Here is an 11,421-nt window from a genome sequence, read left to right as displayed (position 1 = left end):
GCAGTTTCATAAAGAGAAAGAAAGAAGGCAGCACATCCTGGCTGCTGGATTCTCAAAGCGGGGCTGTGTACTGTAGCCTATATACTGAATGTGTAATCCCTAACAATAAAAAACTGTTTAGCACCAATTTTCCTTTACTTTTAAAACCTTCTTTTTTTCCTGTTTCAGACAACTGTGGAGGCCACATCTGGAAGACAGATGTAGTCCCAAAGCCTGTTCTCCGCCTTTGACTCTCGCTCTTTCTCTCTCTCTCTCTCTCTCTCCTCTCCCTCACTGCTTCCCACTCACTCTCTCTTTCTCGCATCTTTCCCTCCCTCCCACCCTCCCCTCTCTCTCTTTTTGGGAAACATGAGAGCTGGGCTAATTCTCTCTCTCTCTCTCTCCCTCTCTCTCTCTCTCCCACCCCGGGCCGGACCACCCACATTCGGAAACGCCTAGCTGTTCCTGAGGCAGAGCCGCCAGCAGTTTAGAGAGACAGAGGCAGAGCAAACGGGAGAGATGTAAGGATGGGTTATGACTGACGGTTTTAGCTGAGTATCAATTACATCAATGTCAAAGCCATAACCTGCCATTGTGTAAGGACCAGAGAGTCTGAGAGGGACTCTTTGCTTGCTTTGGTGCCCAGCAGACATCATGCAGAACCAATCACGGGCTCTTGTTTCCTACTGCCCAGCCATCTCTATCCTTTATTTCACTTCATCCTGCAACATATATTTGATGCTGCCTAGAAATGCATCTCAGAAAATAAAGCACCAGATTACAAAAAGTTTGCCTTTGCTATATGTTGGACGTCCTGAAATGAGATCAAACCTCTCCCGTAACTTGATCACACTCTGTAACATATGAGTTAGATTAAGAGATCTAAAAGAAATAAAAGTGAATTGTACTTTCAGAGGGCAGCTTTTATTTGCTTGGTAAGCAGTGAATAGGTATCAGTCAGTACATTTCAAAAGTTCAAACTTCTCCAATAAAAAGGTCAGTGTCTCCACCCTGTGGATGTTTCTTAGCGTTGCTTCTAAAAGTTACTTTTTTTATTTTTTTATACCATCTGCGTTTCCACTTTTGAAAATGATTTCAAAGTTCTGACTAATAACATTTCCATGGTTAATAATTTGTGGATCACTAATAATCCACTCATAAGGAAATCGTTTGTGTTGCCAAGAAAGATCTGGCTGGTGTATATCCCCCTATACAATATGACACTTGCTCTTTGGTTTTTAGTTAAGGTGCACTTAATATATGACAATATTAACAATTGTTAAAATCCTTACTTGTATGTGAATCACACTATGATGAACCCACAGATAATTATCACCTGCCACCCACTGCACTGCAATGAACTGCTCTCAGTTCTTTTCAGCTTTTTATTTTTTTTTTATTATTGTTTTTGATTCTAGGATCCACTACTTTATTGTTTTGGTTCAGTCTTTCAAACAAGCTTTGTTTTCTCCAGATCACGAGATAAGGAACATAGGCCCACAACCTGTGGTTGTGATGGGAAACCAGCTTTGTGATCACAAGGTAAAAGGATTCAAAAAATATATGACCATGGCTGCTTCAATAAAAAGCAGAGCTAAAAGGAAAATTAATTGAGATGGCCTACTCCAAATTATTAATAATAATATTGCTGCATATCTACTGAATGTTTAAACAGGCAACTGATTGCTTACCCATTTGTCATGTCAACTTACTGTGTTTCTGTTGCCCCCAAGTGGCCAAACAAATCAGTTATTTCGGGTCTGATTAAATTTACATCTGCTCATTTAATAGACTTCTTTTGTGCTAGACGACCGAATTAATTATTTAAATTTAGAACCTGTTCAGTAGCAGAGTAAAGACACCAGCCAAAGCAATGTTTCAAACCTGGCAACCAAAACCTTGTTCTTATTGATGGACTTTTACTGATATATATATTAACAATTATTAAAGCCATTTGATATTGTACAGAACTCTACTTAGATAGGTACACATCATAAAATAGAAAGGAGGTACAGGTGCTCTGTGGTCAAGCATAAATACTAATCAGCTGGTAATACATTGGGTTGCTGAACACAGTGAAGTGACTTAAAGGTGCAATTTAACACATGACACATTAAAGGTGCACTATGTAACTTTGGATGTTTCAGAGAAGTGAAAAAAGATATATTCTCATAACTGAAAAAATAAACTTTCCTCACAGGACATTGGATCCCTAGAACACTGTATGGAGTTAGAAAGCTACCTGAAAAGTTGTTCACAGCAGCAGGGCCCACAGTTTTGTTTATACGCATATTGTTGTCTTTCGTTACTATCAATACTAAGAATGACATGTAGAGTAAGGATGTTTTGTAATCAAACTGCAGGCTAAACAAAAATCCACTTTCCCCCGAAACTGCATAATGCACCTTTAATATGACATTATCTCTCATTTGGTTTTCTCTGTCGTTTTCCTTCTGCTCACCTCAGTAGCCACTGATCCCACCGTGGCCCCCAACGTACCTCCGACCGGCCCCCCCACAAACAGGCCGACCAGGGCTCCCAGCAGGGCCTCCCTCCTCACCAGAGTGGGCAGCCACCTCAGCCAGCCTGTCAGCCTCTCCCACAGGCCCCACAGGAAGCTGGAGGGAGGAGGAGGGACAATGGCAGGGGCCGGCAAAATACTTTCTACGTCCACATTCAAGTCACCTATGCTCTTCTCTGCCTCTTCCCGGACCGCTTCCATTTCCTCCTCTGTCACATTCTCCTCTGCCGGTGGTGGTGGTGATTCCTCTGGAGGCTCCATTCTTCTCCTCTCTCTAACCATCTCTTCCTGCCTCTCTCTCACTCTTTCCTCAGCCTCCTGGTACAGAGGGCAGCTGAAGTGTTGCGTCCCGCTCTCTGCCAAGGCGTGCTCCACCTTCTCCAGAAGCCCCTCCACAGCTTTCATTACCGGTTCTTCTCCTTTTTCTTCTTCTTCTTCTCCTCCACCGCGGGCTTCCAGGGTGTGGTAGCGGTCTCCACATCTCTTCACCAGTTCCCCGAGGTCCTTGCGCCACGTGGTGAGGTAATCGTCTAGCTGCTCGTCCTCCTCCAGCTCCTCTGTGTGGGTGAAGAGTATGAAAGTGCTGGAGCTGACCGCAGAGGGGCCAAACAGCTCCTGCAGCACGTCCAGAGCCTGGGCCTCTTCATCAGCCGGCTGGTTCACGGGGACACACAACAGGAACGCATGTGGCCCGGGGCTGGACAAGGCCACCATGGAGGATACGTGTCTTCTCCTTTCCACTGGTTCGCATCCCGAGCCGAACCAGGCCGGACCAGATACCACCGCCACCTGTTCAAGAGATAGCAAAAAACATGACATCATGGTTGAAGAGTGTTTTTGCACAATTTGTGTATATTGTTCTACTTTCAGGTGCATAAATGCAAAAAATGTAAGCATTACTGTAGCGAAATAGGACACAAGACAAGTAAGACTGTATACAATTACAATTAGAAGGTGCACAGTGTAACCGTGGGTGTTTGTACTATAAACAACTTATAAACAGGTAGTAAAATAAATATATATAATGATACGTAAGGAGTTACATATGTATATGCATGTACAGTACCAATAAGTGTAGTACAAGTGTGGTTGTTATATGTTATATAAAGTAGAAAAGTTGGCAAACTTAATAATTTGAAGCCTAGCTACAGTATATTTATTTTATATTATTAAGCTATATTTGACTTCATGTAAAACATTTTGTATAATTACCTTTCCAACACTTACTGGCTTTACACTTATTTTATTAAATCCAGTTTCAAAGGTGGGGTCAGGGATCCTGGAGAATGGTTTGTAGACAAACACGTTTTGTCAAAATCAGTGAATATCTCCTCACGATCTGCTACTTGGTGCTTGTTAAGGTGGGCCGGCCCCCTTTGTTAACATTCCCTTAGAGATACCAGTTCACAGAGCCTAGGCTGTGTATTAACTCTTGATTTGTTTGCAGTGCACACACAGTAGGGAGAGATAGCAAATTGTAAGCAAATATAGACTCATTTGACAAAAAGTGATTTTTGTTTGTGAGTTGCTGAACCCATAAAACTTACTCTCTTATTGAGCCGTTGCAGTGTTGTGTTCAGTGAGTGTGAGTATTTCATCACTACCTTTCTGCCTGCAGCCTTTCCTCTGTGCTTGCTGCATTCCTGGAGGTCTTCGGTCTCTGTGCCCTGCTGGGAGTCTTGCAGGCCGAGGATAGTGCTGACTGCTGATCTCCTTCCTGCCCCGGTCCGGCCCAGCACCACTAGCCTCAGCTCTGCTCAGCAGGAAACACACAATTATGGTCTTTTTATGGATGCTGTACTTTGTTTGTATGTAAGACTGTGTGCAGTGAGTCTATGATTCATAAAGTTTTTCAAAATGTACTTGTGGCACAAAAATAAAGAAAAACAAGTATGTCTGGCTGGCGCATGTCAACGTGAAAGGTTATCTGCTGTTTATTTTGCATGGAGTCTCGACTCTCTACTGATAAGGATCAGCTGATATAAGCATTTCATAACATGAATAAATTGTGGCAGGCAGCGCCCTTTGCAGCTGTCTCCTCGCATCTCTTCTCAAACCTATGGACCTATAAAGAACTCAAACCGCAAAAAAAAAACAGAAAAAGCGCAAATGGAGGCTGCCCGCAGACTTCCCCCCACTGTCATGTCCATATAGCTTTAGGTAGGGTACATTTACATGTTGTGACCCAGCCTACCTGATTGTGAAGCGGATGCCGACATTTCTTCCCCCGTCCACCACCGTGTTGTTACGAACCAGGGATGATCGCACTTCCTCGTTCCTGCAGACTGACTCAGCGTTGCCTTTCCACTCAACTCCACTGACTCCTGCAGCAGTGAACAGAGCTCAGTCTGTTGTTTCCCTCGAGGACCCGCCCAAGTACAAAGGCAAAAATGACTCAACTGTTTTTTTTTTTTAAATCAGTTCAGCCCAGTAATTTTTTGGGTCACAGGCTTTAGGTGCTGTTTGGGGACATTTCTTGGATAGAAACCGAAAAAAAATGACAGTGGTTGTAATTAAATCAATACATTATAATAACCCAACATAACTCACATGTCTGCTGTAAATGAATTTGTTTTGATCCAATACATTATTTTAATACGATTTCCATAGTGTAATACAGTCAAGCATTGTATGCTATTATTAGCGAGCCGAGACCAGCCTACCGGTAATCTATTTTTAATAAAACATCACTAGAAGGGTCTACAGTTAAGCAGCTGTTAGCTGTTCTTATTTGAGCTAATTTCAGCATGCTTACAACGACAAGTTAAGCTGGTAAGTTTGTTAACCATCTTATTTTAGGATGATAGCATACACTCACTTTGTAGCTGGCTTACAGCTGGGGCTGAAATCATTCTTCCTGTGAGGAAATGTTGATTTAAGCAAGTTCTCTTTGCACTATATTTAAGTTTCACTAAAAGCATTTAGCCAAAAAACAATAAAGTCATACAAAGATTCCTCCTCTGGGGAATACTCATATCTGTTCAAAATGTTGTGGCAATCCATCCAGAAAATTGTTGAAATATTTCAGCTTGGATCAAAGTGATGAACCAACTGACTGGCATTGCCATCAACTGAGCCAGACCAAGAAACATGGCTTCTTAAAAAAGAAAGAAAACAGAAGGTGAATTTGGGAACAAATCGTATTTTTATTCTGCCATTTCATCAAATGTCCGTTAATGACTATGACTTTGAACAGGTATTGATTACAACAGTGTTGCTCCTAAAGAGTTTTTTTTAATATCACTTTGGAAATCCTACAATGCAGTCAAAATCTAAACATTGTAGACACAGTAAAATATCAAATGTATAAAACAGCATGTAATGACAGTATTTTTTACATGGTAAAAGAGAAAACTAAACAGGTGTCAAATATATTACGTTATGTTGATGATGACCAAATGACAACGAAAATGTTCCTGTACATTTCAGTTAAAAAAACATAATACGTAGACATTTACATAACAGTCAAACCCACCTCACAGCTAAACAAACGCGCTCTGAATGTATCAGAGTACCAACGCCCACACACCCATTCATACAACAACACACTGTACAGTAACAGTAAAACTAAGCTGACTGACATGCTCAAAAAGATTAAAGTTTGGTGAAATGTTTCAGTTAAAAATATAACAATTAGAAAATTAACAGGGGTTCTTAAGAAAATACTTTAAAAACATGTTGAGACTAAAAATATCCACGTTTTCTGATGCCAAGCAGTGGCTTAAATTAAAGTCCAATGGGTTACTCCTTTAAAAGACCACTTAAGTCATTGATTATAATCCTTCAGTCACAGCCCAGGCATGATGTAGGCTATGTTGTCCAATGTATTTGACTGAAAAAAAGAGAAGAGAAAACTTTATAAGAAAACTGCAATAAAAATACACATGGCCATTGCCAACATCTGAATGTATACAACATTGCAGTACATACAGTATAAACATTTGATATATCCTGAAGTTATGAAGCTAATTGAGACAAAGTCAGTCATTTAATTTTAAAACATTTATAAATGCTAATACTCTACCAGGACATTTCGGGGACATCCGTTTAACTGTGGTATCTGAGCCGTGAGACACGTCAGCGGTCCCAGCGCACACAAGATGGAGTCTAGAAGCACAGACAGACTCCCAGACACCGCCACCATCCCCTAACACAAAGACACATCAGTCACACATTCCACTGCATTGACCATGAAACATCTCCATGTCACACTTAAAACAGAAGATGTGGTCAAACTCTTTAAATAAAGAAATCTCCTACTTAAACTTTGAAAACAAAATGGCCTGTAAATACAGAGAATGCACACACGTAGCGGCATGTGTGAACTGACCTCTGTTTCCTGTAGCCGATGGCCAATCAGAGACAGGGATTCTCCCAGCAGCTGCAGGTGAGCTGCTGCGTCAATAGGATCCACATCTGGGATTCGTGCTGGGGACAGGGACATAGTGCCAGGCGTTCTGTTTGGCGACACCATCCCTGCTCCCGTTCCTACAGCTTTTGTGAGAAAACGCGCAATTTAAAGACAACAGCAATAAAACAGCAATAAGAAGCAACAGTGTTGAGTCACGATACATCTTCTTTATCAATTGGCTGAAAGCTGGTCAGAAATAGAGGTACCTTTGCTTTTGCTCTCACTGGTGTTCTTGTGTTTGACGGTGGTGGCCTCTGCTTTGTTCTGTTTGTGCTGCAGATACTGAGCTTTCTGCCTCCAAACCTGCACAGGAGAAAACACATGATGTTAAAACAACTGCAAGCACAACAGTGATATTCAAAGTTTACCATTTAAGGAAATTACAAATACGGAAAGAAAAAACGCACCAATTTGTCTTTCTCTGGCATCGCCTTCCACACCTCTGCCAATTTCTTGCTCAGCTCACCAAAGACTGCAGATTACACAAACAAAATAACAATTTAAAATGTGTTTTTTTAAGAGATATTTGAAACAAAAGTATGTCAGTGAGTGTCATTACAAGACCCACCTAGTCCTGGCTGCTCCGCATTTATGTTGACCCTGTACTCCTTACAAAACACCTGATATGCGGATGCGTTCTTCTTCTTGGGCTAAGAGAGGACAGAGATATTAAACAATATTGCAAAACACAGATGCGCCATGGAAAAAGCCCGTAACAGATTTTCGTTGGTTTTCTCAGGTGATGTTGACAGACAGGTTGGTCTCGTGTATTTGACACCGACAAGTTAAAGATCATGACTTGACAGTGTCTTACCTTCTCTTTGTCCTTATCTTGCTTTTCCCGATCTTTCTCCTCTTTCTTCTTCTTCTTATTCTCTGTTGGTCCCTCATTGCCTTGATGGTGGTGTGGAGGGACGGGCGTGCCCATGGCATACATTGGACCAACAGTGCTGTGAGTGACAGTGGGAGGATGCGTGTGGCTGTGTCCCCTCGATGAGTCTGCAGAATGCCATACATGGGAAAAGCAATGGCCATTAAGTATTGTATTGACACATCCAGCTAATGGTTCATTTGGATCTCTGATTGTGGGTTCAGAGAGGAAATGGACCCTATATTGGTAGCAGCCATTTGAAAAGCTGGTGACCCGAATGCTGCCACACATGATTCCAACAACTTGTCTCTTATTATGTGTGTCTTATGCGTTGCTCTCTGAACTTTTTCTTTTTCTTCTATAACATTGTTGAGAGGAGCCTTGGGCTTAAGAATTGCATTGCCAATGATTACTGCTGTAATCGCTATGCATATGCATATGCATACACATCTTGATTCTTCTTCATAATAAAAATCATTGTTGAGTAATCAGTTGTGTTTAACAAAGGTATACTTTCCAATGATTAAAGCAACATGTTGTGTAGTAATGATTTATTGAAGATTTCATTAAAAACAATGGTTCACATAAATAAATGCCACAGCAAAAGAAAGGCACTTGGATGACCCATTTTGATATATTTTAAAAATGAATTCACCTCCAAATCCCTTACTGTGCTTCTTGTCCTTCCCACTTTTATCCTTGTCTCTGTCTTTTTCTTTGTCCTTTTTCTTCTTGCTTTTTTTGCTCTTCTTCTTCTTTTTGGACAGGTGTGTGTATGAATCATCTATAACCAGTTCACCAGCCTCCAATTCAGCCCCAGAGGAGGAGCTATCGTCTCCCATCCCACCTCCATAATGACCTGTACAACAGAGAGCACAGCAATTAAAATTAATAAACAAAACAAAACATGATTGTCTGAAGGATTTAGGATTGTGTTGGGAAGTGCACCAATAATGTCTATAACAGCATGTATGTGCCAATACAGGTCCTTAGTTGTTGCTTGAAGTAAGCCTTAGTGCTTACTTTTTACACAGGTCCGTAGAACTCATTTGATCAGCAAACTGTTAATGCCCTAACTAGTCACGAAATGCATTAGGGATAAAAGCTAAGCGAATTAACTCATTATTACTACACTGATCATAAGCCTATAAAACATGCATACATGTGTGACTGTGAACATGTCCTGATGACGATGTGCAGCCCAGAGAAGCATTATTCCAGCCATACTAGGAGAAAGAAAAGATAAGTTGCATTCCCTTTAAGATAATTACCTTCCACCTCCACCTCTTTCCCCACTACAGGCAGTGGATCTCGACTCTGCTGTTGTTTCTTCTTGGGCGTCTTTGAGGGCTGTATCCTGTCTCGCTCCTTCTCTTTCTTTACGCCTCCTTTGGAAGATTGGGGCGTGAAGGGGAAGCTCTCTCCTTCCTCTTTCTCTGGCGACATGATGAGCTTCATCTTCAGCCCGTCAGCCTCGCGCAGCGTCAAGGGTTCCTCTTTAGGAGCGCCACCGTGGAACAGGGAGGACTTGGAGGAAGAGGAGGAGTGCTTCTTGGAGGACGAGGATGACGAAGAGGGGGGCCGGGAGTGAGAGAAGGAGTGGCTGCCTTTGCTTCCGCCGCCCCCGCTGCTGTCACGTTTGCGGTCCTTGGAAGAGTGCGAGGAGAAGGAGGGGTAGGAGGGTTTCTTGTGCAAGTGGGGGCTGGGGTCGGACCCTGTGGCCAGTGGAGAGGTGATGGCCTGCAGCAGGCCCATGGCCGTGTCTGTCGGGTGGGAGGATGAGGGGGAAGTCATAGTAGGAGAGCGGTCTGCGGACTTGTGCTTTTTCTTGTGGGGAGGTGGACCGGAACCGTCGTGGTCTGAAACAGGGTAGATGAAAGGAAATTATAAAAAAAGTAAATACAGTTGCAGTCGCGTAATTTGAGAGAAATTCAAGGTAGAGTCAGCAATCCAGTGTTCAAATGTAATACATAGCCTAGGCTCTGTTAACGGGCTTGTTGCTAGCTATGATGGGCCCCCTTTGTTTACATACTAGTTTAAGGAGCCTAGGCTGTGTATTAACACAGGGTTTTTCTTCAGCGAACACACAGTGATATTAACAACAAGCATTCTCCAGAATTGCTAGCGCCACCTTTTATTAAAAGATTATTACAATATATAACCCTCTCACCTCTGTAATAGTAGTCATCACTATGTTTCTTCTTCTTTTTGTGCGAGTCCCCTCCAAGCATGAAAAGTTCTGAATCCTAATTTGGAACACCACAATTTCTCTCAAATGACCATTTCACAGTAACACTGAATTTGAAAAGATATAAAAATGTGCAATAATTTGTTATATTAAAACCATTACAGACAAATCACTGACCTTAGGCCGTTTCTTGGAAGACTTTCGGACCTGAGCCGCAATCTCCTCTTCCTCCCTTAGCAAATCCTTATACGACCTCCTCTTCTCTCTCTGACTGCGACCCGCTACAAGCCCCCTTTCTCCTTCTAATCCAGCATCTAGAATACATGAAATTAGTATTATAATCCTTATCTAAAGAAGTCAAAATATGATAAAAAAATTAGAACAGTTAACACAGCCTATACAATGTGACTCTTTCAACTCTGTCTCTCAACATGTTTTCGTGTGAAAACTAGTGTTTCTGAGAGGAAAAACAAACAGATGAATGTGTGATAATACTGTACAACAGCATGAACACAATAATAGTAATAGACTACATGCAATGTAGAAGCAAACATTACCCGTTCCTCCTTTACCCTTGATCTCCTCAAAAGCCATGGCTCGTCCTCTGTCAACACGTTTGTTTGTGACAGTATGTCATGGACAACATAAGGCAAGATACTGGCCTGTGAAGAAAACACCAATAAAACAATTAGTGTGCAAGTTAAGATATTCAATGAATATATAAAATCTCTTCTGGACAAAAACGAAGTTTAACATTAAACCAAAAACAGGATGCAAACGTAGCACTTAGTGCCTTTATTATTTAGTCTCTTTTTCGATCTTTGCACTTTAATTTTTGGTAGGTGGTGCAACTATTCCTGCTCCGAGCAGTCCAAGCAACACTGGAACTGCATGTAATAAGACGGACATAACGCTACTTAAGCTGAAAGTGGATAAGTGCTCCGTGACTGGCTTGTTCTTGAGGGGGAAATGCGTTATACTGCAATAATAATGTGGTCTGGCTCCTAGAATATATATGTTTTAAATATAGCTACACAAACTTCCCGCCTACTTTCATAAACATACACAAACACACCCCCTCTCAGTTTACTTTGACTACCTAGCATCCCAACATTTCCAGCAGTAGTCCGTCTCATCCTATACAATTTATGGTCTAACCGAGCCTCCCCTCAGCTCGCTGGTCAAAGTGGCTGAGTAAAGTTCGAGGCTTTTGCCCACAGCTAGGCCTCGGTCGCCTCAAGTACACATAAATACCGTTGCGGACATGCATTGAACTCTGCTAATGTATTCAGCTCCTCTGGGGGTGACAGCGTGTGTATTTTATTAACACCAAGAGGAGAGAAAGAATGTGTTTATTAAATATTACTACCTCTATTGGGTCTCCAATTTACGCGGGTCCGGCCGCCATCTTTTATTATCGGCGAAACAACAATACGTGTCTACGTAGGGGC

At 41.9% G+C, this 11,421-nt stretch overlaps 2 protein-coding genes across 3 annotated transcripts; both read right to left on the bottom strand.

Annotated features, from left to right (window-relative positions):
- Positions 1-864: 864 nt before the first annotated feature.
- On the bottom strand, positions 865-4,822 carry LOC307263324 (GTPase IMAP family member 9). Its single transcript, XM_080044456.1, has 3 exons — positions 4,695-4,822; positions 4,105-4,253; positions 865-3,289 (listed from the first exon to the last, which is right to left on the bottom strand). Exons 1-3 carry the CDS (start codon positions 4,717-4,719, stop codon positions 2,405-2,407), a joined length of 1,059 nt encoding a protein of 352 aa, XP_079900582.1. The 5' UTR covers positions 4,720-4,822; the 3' UTR covers positions 865-2,404.
- An 816-nt stretch (positions 4,823-5,638) lies between these two features.
- Positions 5,639-11,393, bottom strand: hmgxb4a (HMG box domain containing 4a). Of its 2 annotated transcripts, none has more exons than XM_080043361.1 (13): positions 11,340-11,393; positions 10,528-10,632; positions 10,148-10,284; positions 9,953-10,028; positions 9,054-9,641; positions 8,438-8,641; positions 7,726-7,910; positions 7,480-7,561; positions 7,319-7,383; positions 7,118-7,214; positions 6,831-6,994; positions 6,525-6,647; positions 5,639-6,332 (listed from the first exon to the last, which is right to left on the bottom strand). In XM_080043361.1, exons 2-13 carry the CDS (start codon positions 10,562-10,564, stop codon positions 6,288-6,290), a joined length of 1,803 nt encoding a protein of 600 aa, XP_079899487.1. In that variant the 5' UTR covers positions 10,565-10,632; positions 11,340-11,393; the 3' UTR covers positions 5,639-6,287. The 2 variants fall into 2 exon arrangements, with proteins under 2 accessions (XP_079899487.1, XP_079899488.1); XM_080043362.1 differs by having other exon boundaries at positions 8,453-8,641.
- Between the last annotated feature and the right edge of the window lie 28 nt (positions 11,394-11,421).

Source organism: Ammodytes marinus (assembly GCF_949987685.1).
Source record: "Ammodytes marinus genome assembly, chromosome: 16".
NCBI lineage: Eukaryota > Metazoa > Chordata > Actinopteri > Uranoscopiformes > Ammodytidae > Ammodytes > Ammodytes marinus.
This window is presented reverse-complemented; position numbering and strand designations above follow the sequence as displayed.